Source organism: Cajanus cajan, chromosome 3 (assembly GCF_000230855.2).
Source record: "Cajanus cajan strain Asha chromosome 3, NIPB_CcT2T_4, whole genome shotgun sequence".
Taxonomy (NCBI): Eukaryota; Viridiplantae; Streptophyta; class Magnoliopsida; order Fabales; family Fabaceae; genus Cajanus; species Cajanus cajan.
The window spans coordinates 73,596,915-73,617,480 of NC_138519.1; the positions used below are offsets into that span (position 1 = coordinate 73,596,915).

Sequence of the window (20,566 nt, forward strand, 5' to 3'; positions counted from 1 at the left end):
ATTGGTTTAAAAATAAAAAATCTTTTAACATCAGTTGTTTTTTACATTCTAGATGGGTTTCGGGAATGGATGTAGAATCAATTGATATAGAAAGTTGGTAAATTTTTAGATGATTCTAAAACTTATATATAAATTTATTTTCTAAAATGATCGTACAGAGAACTGATTACATTTGTTGTAGCTAGAACAACTAATATAAAAGTTTACTTTCTGCATTGGAAAGGATCCTCTCCATATATTTTTTAGGTATCATTTTCTCAAAAGTTTAGTAATGGACAAATAAAAAAGACACAAACAAGGTTAAAATTTGAAATTAAGTCATAGTTCAATACAAAGAACATTACCTCGTACATAAAATAGTGAATGAGGTGTATTTTATGAGGCTAAAGTTTGAGAGACAAATACATTAATAAACATAATAGTAGATAAGTTTGATACACACTAAGGTATAAGATAAAAAGAATAAATATTTGTTATTTTATATTATTAAATAATATTAAGATTATTACGATACTCCTTTTTAATATTAGTTATTATAATAATTTTTTATTATCTTAATAGAAAATAGTGGATGATAATAGGTGACGGTGGACATGAAGACAAAGGTGACAATGATATTAATATAATAACAATGATAATAATAAATATTTTTTGTGCTTAAAATAAAAAATTGTTCATGAAAAACAAAACTTATTTACCTTTATATGTAATCTTTATTCCATCTGCTAACATTTAAAAGTTAATATTATGTTTAAAACTAATGATCCATTATCTCAAGAATCACTTTGAAAAAATATTTAAGAAATTCATTTACAATAAAATGAAAGTACATTTATTTTATTTTATTTTGAGAGGAAAACATATGTTTAAATAAAGGATAAAAATGTAATATAAACATTTCAGAGAAAAGTAAATATCTCTCTTAAAAAATAATAAGAATTGAGGCGGTCATGTCCTATTGTGAACAGCCAGAATTGGAGTTTTTTTTTAGATATATTTACAAATTTTTTTAAGAAAAAATGAAAACAAAGAAGAAGATATACATAAAATTTGCACGTGTCTTCAAGACAGGTCATTTTCATTGTGCCACCTTACCCATTATTGATTCATTTACTGCCTAGTTTAAGAATATTAATTAAAATTATTTAATATATCTTTCAAATTTTTATTTTTATTTTTAAATTAAGATATCTTTTTGTTGAAAGTTATGAACTCATTTTTCGAAATACTTTATTTAAGAGTTTAACAATTCTTTACAAATATTTTTCATATACATGATCAAGGATCAAAATCTTAATTATGTACTTTACAGATAACATTATTTATTAATTATGTCACCCTATTTTGTAAATTTTTAATTAGTTAAAAGATATTAAATAATTTTATAATTTAAAATATAATAAATATTTCAAGCTTTTATAATATGAAATTAATATAAAGTTTTTAACACCTAATCTTTAAAAAAATTGTAGTCGACCGTTTCTAATGAAGTGTCCATTCAAACTACATTATAATTCTCCAACTTGGAGTCAAATATCAACATACTCGTACAAGAATATTTATAATAATAAAAAAAATAACTATATTACAGCTTATGGTTATAAATTATAATTGTTCCAACATTCAAACAATTAATTAAGGGAGTCATCATTTTCAAATTGTGTTGAAAGCATCACCAATATGCAATCTTAAATTATTATTTTCTTTGATGATCATTTGAATAATTAAACAAAAACAGTTCAAGTTAAATATTGATATATAAAATATAGACATACGCTCAAATAAATAAATAAATAATGTTAATAGATATGTCCATGCCTCGCGATGTGTTGGTATATAATTGATTTGACCTAATTTAATATATTTCCATATCTACCCACATCGATGCTATAGACCGCAACGAAACATAGGTGAAAAGGAAGAGATTTTAGAAATTAAAACTCTTTTTTTATGAGGAAAATGATAAAAGAAGAATTTAATAACAAAAAAGTACTGAATATAAAAATGAAAGAAAAAAAAAAGGTTACACATTATATTCATACGCTATTTTAATTAGCATATAAAAAACATTATAAATTAGTAGAAAATTATTATAAGATAATGAAATAATGTTGATTGCCACATATATATATATATATATATATATATATACTTTGATAAAAATAACTTATTTATTATAAAATTATTCATTATAATAAACTAACGATTTTGAACTTAAGTTTTATTTAGATAAAACTTTTTTTTATCCTATTATATTATTTCAACTTCTCATCATTAAGCCAATCTTAATATTTAAATAGACTTATTCGTAAATACTTACAAGAGGATGTAAAATAAAAAAATAAATATTTTTCACGTGTAATGATTTGACATGATTCTTACATTTAATAGTTCAACTACTAGCAACGAAAAACATACACAATTATCTAAGGTTAACATACCACTAGTTCTTGGAAAATACATTTAACAACTATAAATATAGGTATAAGAATAAATCAACCAATAGGGAAAATGTTTCTCAATTGAACAACCACATATCCTATATACATATGTATATACAATAATCTAAAATAATTGTAATATAAACATAGTTTGTCAGTTGAACAACTCTACAAAACTATACAGAGGTAGCATCAAGTTACACGTCATCCAGCATGACCCTCAACTTGCCAGACTCTTCCAACCTAACCCTACCATACTCTCATATAAACATGATTATCGCAATCTAACCATAAGGAAAACATGTAAGGGTAAATTAGTATTTAAAAGAACAAATATATAATAAGTATAAGAGTAAAGACAACTATATGACTAATCACCGACATGTAAACCATATCGCATAGTACCTCATGACCAACAACATAACAATACAACAATAACACCTCAACATGACATTCAACAACCTTACAAAGGTAAATAATTTAACAACATACACCAACAACTATGTCATTCAACAACAATACCACATAACATATGAACGACACCATAATCATTGCATCATATGCATCACACCTTAACTATATGAGTCGTTATACATTCACATACAGAGATCTCCTACAAGAAATGTGACAATCTAAGTGACTTCACCCTACTGTACCAACACGACCTTTTTACACCTATTAGATCAACAACTAGTTTGGATACCAATCCATAACATGATTTTTTGAATTTCGTCACTTCAACTTGGAAGTCTAGTATTATTGTTAGGATATAACAACTTGAATATGAGTCTATCACAATATTAGCTTGCATAAATAAGTTCTTTATGGAATTAACTTGTCGATTATCCTCTAAATACTATGTCCTTCAAGTACTCAATTATGAAAAAAATGACCTTATATCTTATTCAGTTTGTCACTTTATATATGTATTCCTCGACCTTACTCACATACAAATTAACATTGGTCCCTTGGTAATTAGTATACCTCGACCAAACCTCTATATTGTGGTCACTTATAGTCAATATGTCTCGACTTGGCTTACATACTGCATCAATTAAGGTCCTAGAGGAGATTTAGCTATCTACTTTAAGAGTCAATTGCTCAAGAAGGGTTTTCAACAATTGGACTCGTAGAGCACCACACCAATATCCGCACAATGAGATGTCCAATTTTCAAAAACACCCTCTATTCTAGTCCTAATTTTATCAACACAACACGCCATAATGCCTAAATGCCTTAAGCACTCTTAGCATCATCGCCTCAACATTTTAATAGTCAATTATCTATATAAATTATCTCAGATCAATATACATAGAACCAACACCATTCAATCCATTCAATAATTTAATCATCAATATACATTATCTCATATTAATGTACGTATAAAGAACTAACAACATATATACAACATGTAATAAATAAAATTAACCTACACATGTTCACCATTAAATCAGTTAAACAACATATTTTTACAAGTTATTTCACACCCAACACCATCCAACTTGCACTTAGAGTGAATGAGATCAAAGAACCCCTAGAACAATCACGCTTAGCATGGTTAAACCCACACCCAACCCCATTTTAGGTAGACATGATTCTCTCTCCTCACATTTGACGTCACTCCATTGGTGCCCGTGTCAATCAAGTAGATAACTCTATCTCGGTCACATTGGGCACCACACAACTCAGGGCCCAACGTCAATTCTCTCACCTCACTTCCAACACCATTCAAGCCTTACTCAACATGACCAAGTTAAAGGTTTTTCTCTCCTTACGTTTGACACCACCAATCATGCGTCCAATGTAAATAAGATAGAAGGCCCTTAATTTGAGCCACATCCAATGCCATGAAGGCATGTCTGGTGTGATGATGAAATCTACACATAGTAGATCCATGAATTGGATATCCCTTCACTTCAAAATTGGGAAATCAAACATGCATTGCACCAAAACATATCTATACATCACCAATAACTCATATACAACAAGAAATTCAACATCCAACCATTAGTTTGATCAAAACCAACAAGTCCCCCTTAAACATGATTCATAAGTAATAAACCCCAACTCCAATCATTCAATTCAAATCAAACAACACAACAACATCTCTAGATGGAATCAATCAACATGCAAATCAACAACTCAACAAGAATTAACCTCCTATATATTCCCTTACCTTAAGATCACTCTGAAAAAGACGAAGAGGAATAAGAAAGCAGTTCTAAGCTCCTTCAAGAAAATCTTGCACGATCCAACAACTCTGATTCGTGGTTCTACTGACCTAAATCAACCATCACAGCTACTGAATACTCCGGGGAAAGAATCACTCTCTTAAGAGAAGGTTCTGAAATGAAGAGAAAACTCAAACTCTAGAGCACTTCTCTCTAGACCATTTCTCTAAGATTTCTTAAAATTAAACTTATAAAGTTCAATTATTAAAAGAAACCTTATATACCTTTTTTTCATGTCCAAATTAGATATATACCTAAAGAAACTCTCTAAACACCTAAAAAATCCTCGGGAATTCTCTAATTCCTAGAGTTTCTCAACAATAAATTTCAAAATCACTACAACATAAATATTGATAAAAATAACCAAACTAGGAAATTACATCACATGTTAAATCTAATTTTAAATAAGTTATATGAGAAAACTTTTCTTAATTTATGAAAAAAAAATCATTTTATTTTAGGCATAATTACATTTTAGATACATTAAATATCACTATTATACAATTGTAGTCATTTATATTCAAATTGTACAAATTAAGTCATTCAAGTAATGTAATTGTGTAATTTTGAGTCATAATAAATTACACATATATACATTTAATTAATATTTCTAACATGAGATGATGACACATAACAAATGACTTGTAGTTTGATACATACGCTAACATGAATTAATTACCTTTTAGTTTTTTGTTAGGTCTTTTTTTATGTATAGTACAAAGGGTAATCTTGTAAGTGGGAAACAACCAACCTGGAAAAGATGATATATAGAATATTAGTTTTTGAGACTTAATATTTAGTCATGTAAAGATTAGATACCTCTTATACAATTTATCCTCTTTCTTAATGATTTTATTTGGTAAAAAAAAAAAAAAAAACACTTAGTTTGTCATGTATCCCCGACCAAAAATACAAGTGATGCTAACATATACGTTAAACAACAAAAGTCTGATTGAAAGACCAAATCATAGATTGCATTACATGAAGAATCTAGTTTATGCAATTAAACCCTAAAACTAAAAGACCACTTTGTAGACCAAAAGTGCGATTAAGCATTGCATCCACGAGTGTTTACCTAAACAAATATTGTGAAGACACAAAGGCAGTTTCTTCTGTAGTTTCAACCAAAAGTGAATAATTGTGCAAAGGAAATTGTACCTATAATAAGTTTAGAACCTACGAAAGAGGCTTATTTTCAAATGAAAGTGTTCCGTTAGTCGCGGTGCGTCTGTTCTTTTCCATCAAAACAATGCCATATGTTTCATATGCCACTTCCGTTCCTTTCAGTACAAGCAAACCGATTATAAATCTTTCAATTAAAATACACTTTTTTTTTTAAATATATAAAAATTATAATGAGGATAATACTACTTATACGTAAAATTATGTGTATATTATTACAATTTTCATCAACGAAGTTTTTCAATCCCCTACTATCATGATAAGTTTTTTTTATATAACCATTAAGGTAGATTAAATGTAAAGAATAAGTTAATGTTCTTTTTAATAGAAAGAATTACAAATCTTCTGAGTTTAGCCTATTCTTAAAATTTAAAATTCTAAGAACTAGATCATTTTCAATATTACATTCAACTTTAATTATAAATAACATAAGACAAATCATCAAGATAAAAAAGAATAATTAATATTATTATTTTTAATTAATATTATTATAAATTTAATTTTTATTTCAAATATACTCTTTTTTTTAAGTAATTATTATATTTAATACTATTAGTTATAAATGAATGCATAACAAATACATTTAATAATAAATGCAGGTATAATTTTTTTTTAATTCTAACAACTTTCAAAATTAATCATTGTTGTTTAATTTATTGTTTATAATTAAGATCGGACATAGTATTTTTTTTTTACAGATTTTGTGATATTTAATTGCGTTCATATATTGAAAGTAGTTTCTGTAATTCAAAAAATATTTTTCCTTGTGTTTTTTTTTCTTCTCATTAGCTCATTATTACCTTGTTTAAGTAAAAATAAGAATAATCGATGTCATTTCTTAGATTTAAGTAAGACTAAAAATAAAAGATTACTTAAAAATTCACTTAAATAGTAATAGTGGTGCTGAGGTGAGATTTTTAGAAAAATATTTTTAGCAATTAAGTGTTTGATATTTCTTGGATAAATGTTTTCATTCGTTCATAAAGCATTTTATGTAGGGCATCAAGAGTTGTTTAAAAAGACATTCAACAACTCTACACTTTTTCTTTTCAATTGAAAGTTAGATGCAACAAACGAAAAAGAAAAATCACTTCTTAACCTATAAATCCAAGCAATAACTAAATAAATTGTAATTTACATATAATACAAGACGATTTAACTCTTTTTTTTTTTCCCACCCCTCACGTCAAACACTTACTGGGTCACACGTCTTGGGTCTGGCCCACTTCAACTTATTCGACATTTTCTTGAGAGATACAATACACAAAACCATTACATCAAATAATAATATTAACCTATTTGGCCTTTGCATTATTTTTACATACTTTATCCTCAATATATATATATATATATATATATATATATATATATATATATATAATTATCTGCGGGTTATTATTTTCTAAAATTACAATTTTTATTACAAAGTATTCGAGCTCTAAATAATTAAGTTAAGAGATATAATTGTTATCACTAATGTCAAGGAGTGTTGGTTATAATTGCCCATTACATATATTTGTAAGAAACCATAAATGTGGTTTTAGAGTGTTTTTTATTTTTATTTTTTTATAGTTGTAATTCTAAAGTATTAATATCTCTTTTAAATAACCATTAATACTACAATTGTATGAGTAATCCTTGGAAAATTAAAAATTATGTTTCATAAAATATAAAATTTTAGTACTTTAAAGGCTATTAAAAAAAAAAGTAATAGTTGAGCAACCAAATTGATTGTTTATTCGATTATAATTCACATATCACATAACATCGAACTAATTTGTCTAAACTTAAAAAAAATACAAAAATAAATACTTAAAAGTTATTAAAAAAATACTTATTTTTAAATAAAGAAATTTAGATTAATACACTAAAAAAATAAAAAATAAAAATAAATACTTGTTTTATTATAAAAAAAATACTTAAAAGAAAAAGATTTAACCAAACAGGACAATAATTACAATCTATAACAATGTATAAAAGACACTTCTTTAAGTTAAAAAAAATAAAGAAAAAAAAAACACTTCGTTTAATGAACTACGAAGATGTAATGTAACCAGTAACCACCCACACACCAAAAAAAAATTGTAACTATTTTTTTTATTCCATAACCACCCAACTGTAAAATTAATTCCTTTACACAATAGAGAATGTTTATTTTTATTTTTATTTTGGATAAATAATATGTAGAATTATATAACTAATTTATGAATCAATTCACGGTTTCCTAATCTTGGTACGAAAATCTTTAGAATATATATATATATATATATGTATGTATGTAAACACATGCCCCCTTGTGTTTCTGGGTTTGTGCTGAATCTTCGATATGTATTACTGTTACCTGTGCTCCCTCTGATCCTCAAGGTTGGTTCATTATTTTTCTGTTTTTAAATCTGTTCAATTTTCTAGTTCAATTTATGGGTACAACTTTAACATGTTCCCGAATTACCCAGATGATATCGTCACCTATTTGGGTTGCTTCTTCCCATTTTGAGACTGATTTTAATTAAAGCTATTGCATACTAGGAAGCAAAATTTATTTACTTTCTTAGCTGCAAACAATTATGACTAAAAGGGTAATTCAGATTCTGAGTTTTCTTCATTAGTCTACTTCTGTTTCATCTCTTCCCTTTTTCCCCATTTGGATTCTTATTGAATGAGTAGAGTATGAATTAATATTTTTTTTTCAAAATTTATTTGGTAGAGTAGAATTCTTGTTTTGATTCAATTCTCATTTCGACATTCAATTTATCTTTAGTAGATCAGTGGGTTTACTTTCTGAAATTTTCTACTTTTTCCCCTTCATATAACTCCAAAACAGATTATTTTTTATTTATTTATATTTACCTGGCAACTTATTAATAATCATGTGACATGTCGTGGCTATTCCTATATTTTCCCCTTGTGTGTTTCAAGATCAGCATCTGATCTGTGTCCATCAAGTTATTACATGTTATTATCCTTCTCTTTATTCAGATCTTAACAGTTATTGAAGTGGGTGTTGTGCTTGTTCTTTTTGTTTCTGCAGATTCTCTCTAACAAATGATTATCTGATGCAAATTCAAGTATGCTGCTGAAGTTCATGGATTTAGGGTTTCCAGCACATGCTCACAGTTGTGATTGACAGAGACACCACCGGGAATGCCAAAAAGATGTGCCTTCTTTGTTGCAGTGTTGTGGCTGAGATTCATAAGGTGATACTTTTGCTATTGATGCCCCACTTACTTAATGAGAGTGGACCACAAGTCTATACCTCATTCATTAGCTATTCCTTGATGCATAATAGGCACACAAGTTTTTTAAGAGTGCCTGTTCTGCCAACACACGATCCCTACAAAGACGGTTGAAACGCCTTTCTGCTATATGTATATAGTTTTATAGTTACTTATATGCACTTTATAATAGTAAATGATATAGAATTTAAGTGGGTTGTGAAAAATTTTATACTATTTTGAGGTCTCATATGGAGAGTAAGCCAAATGTGTTAATGCAAAGATACGAGTTAGGAAGATTACTTGGCCAGGGAACCTTTGGAAAGGTTTACTATGCTAGGAGTGCAATAACTAACCAGAGTGTGGCTATTAAAGTGATTGACAAAGATAAGATTACAAAAACAGGGCAAAGTGAACAAATCAGGCGCGAAATATCTGTTATGAGGCTGGCCAGACACCCCAATATAATACATCTTTTTGAGGTTATGGCGAACAAGAGTAAGATTTACTTTGTTATGGAATATGCTAAAGGTGGTGAGCTCTTCAACAAGGTGTCCAAAGGAAAACTCAAGGAAGATGTTGCACACAAGTATTTTAAGCAGCTAATCAATGCTGTGGATTATTGTCACAGTAGAGGCGTGTACCACCGAGACATAAAGCCTGAAAACATTCTGTTGGATGAAAATGGGAATCTGAAGGTCTCCGATTTCGGTTTAAGTGCACTCGTCGAATCCAAGAGACAGGATGGTATGCTTCATACACCTTGTGGCACACCTGCTTATGTTGCTCCTGAAGTCATCAAAAGGAAGGGATATGATGGTACCAAAGCTGATATTTGGTCTTGTGGAATAGTTCTTTTTGTCTTGTTGGCTGGTTATCTCCCTTTCCATGACCCAAATTTGATAGAGATGTATCGGAAGATAAGCAAAGCTGAATTAAAATGCCCTAATTGGTTCCCACCAGAAGTATGCAATTTATTGAGCATGATGTTGGATCCAAATCCTGACACTAGGATTCCCATATCTAATATTAGGGAATGTGGTTGGTTTAAGAAAGGACCAAATGTGAAAAACAAAAGACCTGTAGCGGAAAACAACACTGTCTCTTCTTCAGGTACAGTTCTTCCTGATCAAAATGATTGTGATGGTCTAGCAGCAGAAGCAAATGGAGAGTCAGTTGCGCCCTTAAGAATAAACGCCTTTGATATTATCTCCCGATCCGTGGGTTTTGATCTTTCTAGGTTCTTTGATGACAGTTTTCAGAAAAAGGAAGCAAGATTTAGTTCAAGGTTACCTGCCAATGTCATCATCTCCAAGCTGGAAGACATTGCTAAGCAACTGAGGATGAAAATAAAGAAAAAAGCTGCTGGTTTGTTGAAATTAGAAAGCACCGACGAAGGTAGAAAGGGGGTTTTATCCATTGATGCAGAGATCTTTGAGGTTACTCCTTGTTTCCACATGGTGGAGGTGAAAAAATCAGATGGAGATACATTGGAATATCAGAAAATATTGAAAGAGGATATTAGGCCTGCTCTTCAGGATATTGTTTGGGTCTGGCAAAGTGACCAACAATTACAATCACAACAGTCAGAGCAACAGCTACAGACAGATGACCAGCAGCAGCAACAACCACAGTCATAACCTGTTCTCGATTTTGAGATGTCATGCTTATTGCATTTCGATGAAATCCCAGTTTTTTTTTTCCTAAATTTTGTTTCTTGCATTTCATGATGCTATGACCTCAATGTAGCATTTTTTCCCCCTCATTTTTAGTTGTTTTCACCTTGTTGTAGCATATCTTTTCTCAAAATTTTGTTTGCAAAGTTGAAGTACACCATTTTTCAATTTTTCTTTATAACGAGTCTTAGGAACTTTTGTCCAGTTTTGATTGAATAAAAGTAGAATATAAATATATCTCAGGAGATTATTTACTGTACCCTTATTCACTTTAAAGGAATCAAATTCTAAATATATATACCTGCTTGCTATTGAGCCAGTCCACTCAAGCAAATATTATTACTCCAAACAAAATATGAATGCTCAAATGTGGAGGAGGGTTGCTTGAGGAACAAGCACGCTTGTGTCAGAAGATATATATTAGGTGGAATTGGATCCCTACACTTGATAATTGAATTGCATGAGGTACACTTCTAAATCTGATAGTAATTAATTTTCAGAAGGGATTTTCATGCTTCAATTTAATCCAAAATCAAATATTTTGAAAAGTTAGGATTTATCGGATTAAAATGTAACTGCAGAAGATCTCAATCTATATTGGGTTGTGATAGACATAGTAGTTTCTATTGGGTCCTCATGTTTCAAAGAAATGAAAACCTTCATAGTGAGTCTTGCTGGCCTAAAGTGTTGGTTGTTCATAAACACTGTCCAAAGCACATTTCCTCTTTTCATGCTACTTTCAAAGACCTTTATTCCCTTTATTATTGTTTTCAAATCATGGACTAGAATTTTGTTTAATGACATTTGATCGCAGAGTCCATTAACAGTAAGAAAGCTTGTCATTAAAGAGCAGAAGCAGACACTTAATTCTGTTTGCAGGCATGAGACATGTCACTTGAGTCTCAAATTAGAAGTACGGGATTCTAGTTTGATGTTTATTAGATCTTGGACTCTTTAACTATAACAACTAGCTTTCGTAGTATAATTCTTCCAAGATTCTTGCCAATTTTATATAAATATTTTGAGCTATTTTTTTATTTATAAATATTTTAACATGTTATTGTATTCATTTTTGTTTAGTACTGAAGTGGTGTCTCAAAGTGATAAATCTGATAATTCAATCATTGTTTTGTAGGTTATATAGACTAATTTGATAATAAAATTAAATTTAGTGATAGATTTTTTTTTAAGAGATTAATATCATTCCCACTAATTTTTAAAAGATAAAAGTGATAATATAGATCGTCCGGTAGGCAAATTCGGGGGAGAATACAAAGCAATTATCATAATAAGATGAATGCTACCCGACCAAGTTTTGAGACACCTTATCTCAATTTGTCCTCTGCTTGATACTTTGCAAAACCACTTCAGTCAAAGTCAATGTCCCATGTGCCAAAAGCACAAAAAAGTAAAGAGGCAGGGCCTGGTTTTCACAATCTCGAGGTTATCTTTGAACCTCCTCTATTTCTTTTAGTCTGCACTACAAATATTCTCCAACAACCTTTACACTATATGATGCAGAATGATCATGGAAAATCTTTAGAAATAGTGTTGCTACTCAAGCGTAACTCATTAATCAACGGTCATCACTTATCAATCATAAGAAATTTCAGGGCAAGAGTTATTGGTTAGTTATATTATTTACCTCCCAATGAGACTCGCACGTGAATTGAACATTGTGAATAATTAATTGTTGGCATGTTACTTTTTCATCTTTTTTCTCAAACTATCAAAGTAAAAAAATCAAAGCCAGAATATTTTATGGTTGTAACACTTAACAAGTTACATAACCTGTATCATGTGCAATCTTCTGAATTATGTCCAATTACTGGAATCTGAATTCATCTTGCCCAATACAGACTCATGAAAGAACATAAGAGAAATTTCATCTATACTCATTAACACTTTTTTACTAATACTCACTCTACTATTAGTTAAAAATCATAAATTTTAGTGGATCTTACTATTAAATCAAGAGAGAGACTCAATAAATGAGATATTAGACTCACAAAACTTATGATTTTATCAACCAATAAAAAGTGTTTAAGAGAGTGTCAGTTATATTTCTCGGAACAAAAAAGTGATATTAAAAAGTTGACAATATTTAAGGTGGAGAACATATGACAAGTTTCATATGTCATGTGCATGCTTACTAACTCTTCCCAATTATGTCAAATTAACTGGAAACTAAACTATTCTGCCTGGTACAAACTCCTTTGAACATAAATATGGTAGATAGAAAAATTAGCACTAATCAAACCTTGTGAAAAGAAACAAGATTATATTTATTTGTTCAGAATTCTCCATTCTTACAAATTAATTTGTTGTGGCCTGTGATCAATAACTGCTTTGCGTGACCCATATCAGAGAAAGATAATAGGGCATGACAAAGCCTTATAATTGGACAAAGTTGGGGGAGTTTGTTAAGTCAATAAAATCAGTACCAATAGACGAGGAAACTCTTCTCTTCTTCCTATCCAAAACACTTCTGCAACTAGGAGAAGGGGTAGACAAATCAATAATCTCAGCATCATGGGGCACAATATATGTGCTACTGACATCTCGAATTTTATCTTCTGCCAATGTTGCACCTGATTGTTCAGGTTCTGGTTGACAAAAATCAGCACCACTCTTATCCTCCACACCCATAAAATCAGCTTCTTCAATAGTCTCTATTCTTGGCAATAAAGTTGCTGATGATGATTTCATTGTCATTGGTGTTGTAGAACTAAATGGTTGGAGCTGCTCTTGTGAAGCAAATATTTGTTTTCTTGCTTCAGATTCTTTGTTCTGTTCAAATGTTTCACTAATATTGTCCCTGTGATTTGAATTTTTTGGTGAATCAGGAATCACAAAATCATCACTCACATCTGGAACAGAATCACTTGTTCTAGTATTATTATTATTATTATTATTATCAAATTCTACTTCATCAATATTATCATCTTCATTCTCTGACAAACTGTCGTTGTTTTCACTATAACATGGAAGTTCATCCAGAGAGCCAATCTTGATCTTCATGTGCACTGGCAGGCTCGGGCAACCAGCACAGTGTTTCATGTACTTGGTAGAGAAGAAGTTTACAGTGATATTCATGCTGTGATCATTTGTACCATGTGAGAACCATAAACTAAGTCATACAATTCCATCAAAAAACAATGTCCATTCCTAACTCAATGGAGATAGAGACCATACCTCTGCCAGGATGGAAGGTTGAGCATTGTGTATGCAAGTTTAATCTTGTTGGCGATTCCTGAGAGAGATTTAAAACCAACAGCTGCCTTCCTTACGGCCAACGATTCAACCGGGTGCTGCCAAGCCCATTCAAACTGCAAAGCCCCGAATTGAATTAACTATCTTAACATTTGGCATTTAAATAACATAATCAAGGTCAGTTGGCGGTGCAACCAACGAGGGGATTCTGCCAATCAACTTCCTTACACCAGTGACTCGCACAAATGTCAGACTCCTAGGTCCGTGTTTTAAGATGGCCAAATGGGGAGCCTACAAGGCAATAACTAGGGCTTGCAAGTGTTGAGGCACGAGGAGTCTTGCCAAACTTCTCAAGCTAGTGACAAACAGACTCGTTAACCCAAAAAATCACAAAGAATAAAAAGTTGAAATGACATAAACAAAAAATGATAAGTGTTAGAATTTGAGCCCAGTGTCCATATTTTCCACGTCTGATCCTTCAAATGAAAATTCCAAAGGCACCGCATACTCATATAAGGGATTGCATAAGTTAACTACAAAGGCACAAACTAAAACCTAAGTCTTAAACCCTAAACTCACAAGCTTTTAGCATTCATAATATGTCCTCATGCTTAGCATTTCATGAATTTAACTTGCTCAAGCAACCACAAACTTCAATCATAAATTTTCAAACAATTTTAGCCAAAACATGACATATAGAAAGCAGAATCAAATTCAAACCTGAAGGGCAGAGACATTTGTTGGAAAGCCATATATGCACAAAACCATCTCCCAAGGCCTTCTCTTCTTCGTCCTCCAAGCTCCACATCCAATTTCCCCATTGTGTTGCCTGATCCGGCGCCTCGGATTCACCGTGAATCTGAAATTGCATACACGGAAACATAAACACAAAGAGTAAAAGCATAAGATCCATAACAAAATAAACAAGTTGAATCAGAAACCTGTAAGAAAATAGGTTAAATACCCAAACATTTCTACCAAAGAAAAATTGAAAATTTTTCAACAAATTAGCAGCACAAAGACTTCTAACTGAACAAGTCTAGAATCCATCACAAAATAAACAAGTTCGAGCAGAAACCTTGAAAAAAAAAAAGTTAAATACCCAGCATTTCTCAGAGAAAAATTGATTTTAAAAAAAAAAAAAAATAGCAACACAAGAGAATCATCACATCAAAAAGGCACCGATTTGAAGCGAAAAAAAAAAAAAAAAAATCCTACAAACCCAAAATTTGAATGAAGAAAAAACAAAAGGGGTTAAGGTGATTTTCGGATTGAGCATAAGGGTGTGATCAAAATTGGATCTTGATTGAGAGACGTGAGAGAATAACCCTATGTAAGTGTGGCCTTTGTAGCGGGGACTGAGAGAGGCCAAAAGGTAGCAAGCATAGAACCCATCTCCTTCAGAACCCTCCTTTTGATTTTGGTTTTGGTCATGGCTATGCTCTTCTTCTTCTTCTTCTTCTTCTTTTACCACAGTTGCATGTGCAGCAGATGCAACCTTTTTCTTCCGCATCTCTCTCTCTCTCTCTCTCTCTCGCTAATGAAATTCGACCGTTGACAGTGTTAGATTTATGTGTCTCTCAGATCGCACAAGATCACGCCCATTTTAAAAAATGAAATAACATTTTAAAAAATGCATATTCCACGTTTTGTGATTTTGGCTTTAAAAAAAATTGCTAGTGTAGTGTAATTATCAATTTCAAATTTGGAATTCTAAAATTTTTTGAATTGATTTTAATATATGTTATCATTGTTAATTATTATTTTTCTATATTATACGACTCGTAGTACTATATTATTAAAATTATTAAATGTAAAAAAAAAATGTTTTAGGTTCAAATATCGTTATCATTATAGAAAATAATTAACTGTAATAATTATCACTTAATAATCTGATAAATAATAAATTATTAAAATTATCATTTCTTTATCCTCATATTGCTTTAAACTTATCAACAGAATGGTGATAGAATTAGATTCAAATGTAAGAGATTCTTTTTCACGATGACTCGAGTCTCAAAGTTTCATTTTCCTCGTCCTCATGCTACCTATCATTTTCATCATTTATGCAAAAATCTTCTATAAAATTTTCCTCCAATTTACTCATTCGTTCACCCAAATTTTTTTACTTTAGCTTCACGATAAAAATTATCCTCCGATTTCATCTACTTTATGCTCCAATATATAGAAACTCTTGCCATTGCAAAATCATCCTAGCTAGTCTTAAGTAGATTCCCTTTCTTTCAGTAGGTCGAACCAAAATGATATAACACTAAAATTCGAATTTAACAGTAGAATCTGTCCCAGAATTTTTAACAACTCTTGCATAGAATATACCAGTCCAAACAACTGCTGAATACACCATTTAATTATTGAGTAACTAAATCATGAAATATATTATTGGTTCAAGTCATGGCATGAACTTCCTTGATTTAATGTATTTTTAAAAAAGAAAAAAAGCAAAAAGATCCTCTCATTGGAGTGTTAATTTTTTTTTTTTGGTTTTGTTTTTACTTAGTTCACCATTTAATTATGAGTAATGAACTAATGATACGTATAGCGCAAAATTATATAACATTTTTTATAACATCACTTATCGTATCTATATCACTCCAAAATAAATGAAGTGAGAGAAAAATAAATAAATAAATAAGTGTTAGTGTACAATTTTGTTGGGTATATATGATTTCTCATTACTTTTTAATTATTTATCATTATAAATAAGAAAATCAGACACATTTTAGTCACAAATGTTTCATAAATACACCAAGTCCCTAGATTGTGGCCTTGCATGGGGCATGTGCTCAAAATTAATCAAAATAACCAAGAAAATCTCAATAATGATTGCAGTGATAACTGATCAATGAATATTTTCTTTTTGACAGGTTTGGTAGTATGCAAGACAATCTTTCCTCTCTCCCTTCCATTTTCAATTTTGATCACTTTTAATCATCCTACATCTCTTGCAGTACCAAAGTCAATGGACATAAACATTTTGTAAAAGAAAAAAAAATGCAATAAATTATACAGTATATCTCAAATAAAGAACTTATAACACTCTGGCATAACAAAAGGTGTTACAATAAAAGTCAAACTAAGAAATAGCAATGACACTAATAAGGAGAAAAATATCTCGTTCCAAATGTTACATAACTCGGTAATTCTGTACCCTGTAATTATCAAGACAAATTAACCCATCCTTGATTGTGACAATCAATGCAAGGTGATACAATATTCACATGCCACTGCTCTCCAGAGATGTATAATCTAGATAAACCACCAGAATATAAATTTTCCCAGTTAGAAAGATCATTTGACACTCCAACCAATGGTTCATATAGATAGGTACTAATCCCCATTACGATGTAATATCAAATATGATACTGGCCAAAAATTAGCTTCAGATCTTTGATTTAGTGCCTACTTATCCTTTCAAAACATTCCATTTTGCTAACATCCGGTACACTGGATGCAAGAGACAGAAGAGTCAAGGAAAACCAAGATGGATGCTAGTGAAATATTGACACTTAGGGGGAAAAAAATTAGACACCATTAGCATGCTTGGGAACAAAAATTACTTGGTCACTTTATTTTCAGTTTCTCTTTGTTTCGGTTTAAGAAGTAATTTCAAGGACCCTTTGGAATTTGGAAAGGATAGAAATATCATCAAACATGAAGCTAATTTACTCGGGGGAAGCTTCCTTTTGCCAAACATCATCAGAAATTCCTGTTTTAGAAACCAATTTGTTCTTTCTCTTTTACAAGAAACTTAAAAACAGATTTTTCTGACATGCAATATAGAGACACTCAATAACCCTTTAATCCACCCAATTTTCCATGTTATTCTATACTAAAATCCCAATCCCAAATAACTATTGAGTATAGGAAAAATGCAACAACTCACTTATCCTATTCCTCCCCATCTAAAACACCAAATACCTCGTGTAGCTAAACAACAATAATACGTATAAGTTATAACCAAATCTCATTGAATCCAACAAGATAAGATTCCCCCTATTGCACTTGGTTAAGCCAACAGAATATCGTGTTCACTTCACCTACAAAAATTTTATTCTGCGTGAACCGAGAACAAACAAGAATCTCAAGAAAAACCCACATTGACACTAACAATTTTACATGAAACATGAGTCAAGTAACAACCCAGCAATCCAGAACAGACAGAAACAGTAAAAAGGAACACTTCATATGATGATATTTCAAGAAAATAGGCTTCATTAATCTTCATTATCATTCCAGTTATTACACTTATACCCATGGTCCTAAATTGCATTTGCAGTGAACCGACAAAACCATTATGCTGCGGCCGCAATTCAAAACCATGCTACACCCTTCAAAAACCAACAAGAACACCAACACTATGAACAACAACATCTATGATACACAGCATCCAAATTGACCCTAAAAATTACAATATCCGAGGCAACGTTCAATCACCCAATTTGGGTCCACAGGGATCATGGAACTGAACAAGGGTAAGTGGATAACACACAACAATCACATCAACCATCACGATCTCTTCAAATGCCTCCAAAGATAACGCCCACTCGCCATGTCCACGAAGGTCCAGAACCCAGACTCCAAAGCAGCGCGAACCTGCATGCACAAATTTAGGGCTATGAGAAAAGGACAACACTTTCGTGAAATTGAGGCAAAAGGGTGAAATGGGTGAACCTTGGAAGTTCCATTCAAGGAAGGGTCGGAAGAGTCTGAGATTTTGGGGTTGGTGAGAACAGTTCCGTCACCGTCGTCGATCTGAGGCTGAGATCTGAGGTTTCTGATGACGAAGAATCCGGCGAGGGTTGCCGACAGGAATATCAGAATGAACCTCAGAGGACACATTTTTTTTTTTTTTCAATGAAGAAAGAAAATGTGATTCAGAAATGTGTTTGCGTGTGTGGTGCACACTATTGGACCCAAAAATACAAGAGGGGTTAATCTTAATAATTTCCCTTAAGGGTGCTGTTAAAAAGATTATTAGTATATTATATTAATTAATTAATGTATTATTAATATGTAAGTGTAGTGGACATTGGACAGTGGACACCCAATAGGAATGACCACACGTGGTTGGTGGGTGGGTTCACAATTCAGATCATATATTTTGTCAAACCCTCTACAAAAGATTATTAAGATAATGACACTTGCCAAAGTTTAATTTCAGCTTTTGAGCACATCCATACACATTTCTTAAAAATGTTTAGTAAACTGACTTTAATTGGTATCCAACCGTTTATAGTATGGTTGGATAGAAAATTTAAATAGAATAATTTATTTATTTGAAAAAATTTAAAAATTTTTAGGTGAAATATCTTGTTTGAACAAAAAATTTATAAGAAATTTAAAATTTAAGTATTTATAAAATTTTTTGAAATTCTAAAATTTTAAATTTTCCCAAAAGAAATAAGAATTTTTTTTTCTTATTTCACTTATATATTTTATATTATCTCTTATCTCTTCATGTTTTTAATTATTGAATATTTAAAAATATTTTTTAAAATTATTAAATATTATCTAATATTTATTTTTAAAATTATTAAATATTTAAAAATTAGCTAATATTTATTTTTATAAAATTTAATTTAAAAATCTAAACATATAAATATTTTTTAAAAATCAATTTTACCATTGTGGAATCAAATTATCATATCCAACCCAATAATTTAAAATTTGAGAAATTTAAATTGACTTATCCAAACAAAATATTTTAAGAATGATAGAAACTGAAATCAAAGTAATTCAAATACCAAAAAATTAAAATTCTTTATCCAAACACACCATTAAAAAATTAAAACCAGAGCTTCAAATGAGAAGTCTTTTATATTAAAAATTGAGAAATTATAATGAGTCTTTATATTAAATTTAAAAAAAAAAAGACAAATTTTGATAACAACACATGTTTTTTTTACTAGAGTTTAAATTTCACTTTAATAATATATATTTATATTTAATACATATCTCAATAATACGTGTTTAAATATATTATTAAAATAAAACTTTAATTTTAATTAGATAACAATATTGTCTGTAGATTATAAAAAAAAATCAGGATTAATATTATATTTATGTTTTGTCCTTAATAAATTATAATAGGGATTAAAATTTATACATCTATAATGTATATAAAGTTAATTTTCTATTTTCATATATACATTATTTTTTATTATTTTAACCTTTTAAATAAAAATAAAAACTGTACAATTATAATTAATATAAATCACAAAAGTCTTTTGATATATAAGTTTTATTTTTAAAACAATTATTAAATAACAGTAATAGCACACTATTTCACTAATGTATATAAATTCAAGCATAGAGTGCTTTGTTACTCGCTAGTTTAATTATAATTCTTGTATGAGAACATTATTTTCTTTATCTCTATTATTTTTGTCATCACCACTAAACACTTTTTAATTAGATGACACTAAAAAACTTTTTTCTTAATTTTTTTCTAAATTTTAATAGAAATTATATTTATTTTGACTTAGTACTAATTAAAGGGTTGGTAGAGGAGAAAGTATACTAGTATAATAATATTAGAGTAAATGTTGTGTGAAAATTTTATATTTTCTTTTAATGTGAAGTCATTTAAT

The 20,566-nt window shown here is 30.1% G+C and overlaps 3 protein-coding genes across 4 annotated transcripts; 1 reads left to right on the forward strand and 2 right to left on the reverse strand.

Moving 5' to 3' along the window:
* The first annotated feature begins 8,068 nt into the window (after positions 1-8,068).
* LOC109797826 (CBL-interacting serine/threonine-protein kinase 2) lies at positions 8,069-10,860 on the forward strand. Of its 2 annotated transcripts, none has more exons than XM_020357973.3 (2): positions 8,069-8,218; positions 8,883-10,860. In XM_020357973.3, the coding sequence occupies exon 2, from the start codon at positions 9,318-9,320 to the stop codon at positions 10,704-10,706; it is 1,389 nt and encodes a 462-aa protein (XP_020213562.1). In that variant the 5' UTR covers positions 8,069-8,218; positions 8,883-9,317; the 3' UTR covers positions 10,707-10,860. The 2 variants fall into 2 exon arrangements, with proteins under 2 accessions (XP_020213562.1, XP_082927396.1); XM_083071270.1 differs by lacking the exon at positions 8,069-8,218 and adding an exon at positions 8,299-8,430.
* Positions 10,861-13,003: 2,143 nt separating this feature from the next.
* LOC109796746 (Excinuclease ABC, C subunit, N-terminal) lies at positions 13,004-15,547 on the reverse strand. The gene is made up of 4 exons (XM_020356524.2): positions 15,284-15,547; positions 14,676-14,814; positions 13,938-14,071; positions 13,004-13,839 (listed from the first exon to the last, which is right to left on the reverse strand). The coding sequence occupies exons 1-4, from the start codon at positions 15,466-15,468 to the stop codon at positions 13,137-13,139; spliced, it is 1,161 nt and encodes a 386-aa protein (XP_020212113.1). The 5' UTR covers positions 15,469-15,547; the 3' UTR covers positions 13,004-13,136.
* A 2,615-nt stretch (positions 15,548-18,162) lies between these two features.
* LOC109799438 (Methyltransferase-related protein) lies at positions 18,163-18,936 on the reverse strand. The gene is made up of 2 exons (XM_020360003.3): positions 18,648-18,936; positions 18,163-18,569 (listed from the first exon to the last, which is right to left on the reverse strand). The coding sequence occupies exons 1-2, from the start codon at positions 18,813-18,815 to the stop codon at positions 18,483-18,485; spliced, it is 255 nt and encodes an 84-aa protein (XP_020215592.1). The 5' UTR covers positions 18,816-18,936; the 3' UTR covers positions 18,163-18,482.
* Positions 18,937-20,566: the final 1,630 nt, after the last annotated feature.

Excerpts from the sequence above, each read along its gene's own strand:
- LOC109796746 (XM_020356524.2), bottom strand. The coding sequence starts at position 15,468 with ATGCGGAAGAAAAAGGTTGCATCTGCTGCACATGCAACTGTGGTAAAA. Across the intron at positions 14,815-15,283 it reads AAAGGCCACACTTACATAGG|ATTCACGGTGAATCCGAGGC; the intron begins GTTATTCTCTCA and ends ATGCAATTTCAG. Across the intron at positions 14,072-14,675 it reads CAAATGTCTCTGCCCTTCAG|TTTGAATGGGCTTGGCAGCA; the intron begins GTTTGAATTTGA and ends GGGGCTTTGCAG.
- LOC109799438 (XM_020360003.3), bottom strand. The coding sequence starts at position 18,815 with ATGTGTCCTCTGAGGTTCATTCTGATATTCCTGTCGGCAACCCTCGCC. Across the intron at positions 18,570-18,647 it reads CCTTGAATGGAACTTCCAAG|GTTCGCGCTGCTTTGGAGTC; the intron begins GTTCACCCATTT and ends TTGTGCATGCAG.
- LOC109797826 (XM_020357973.3), top strand. The coding sequence starts at position 9,318 with ATGGAGAGTAAGCCAAATGTGTTAATGCAAAGATACGAGTTAGGAAGA.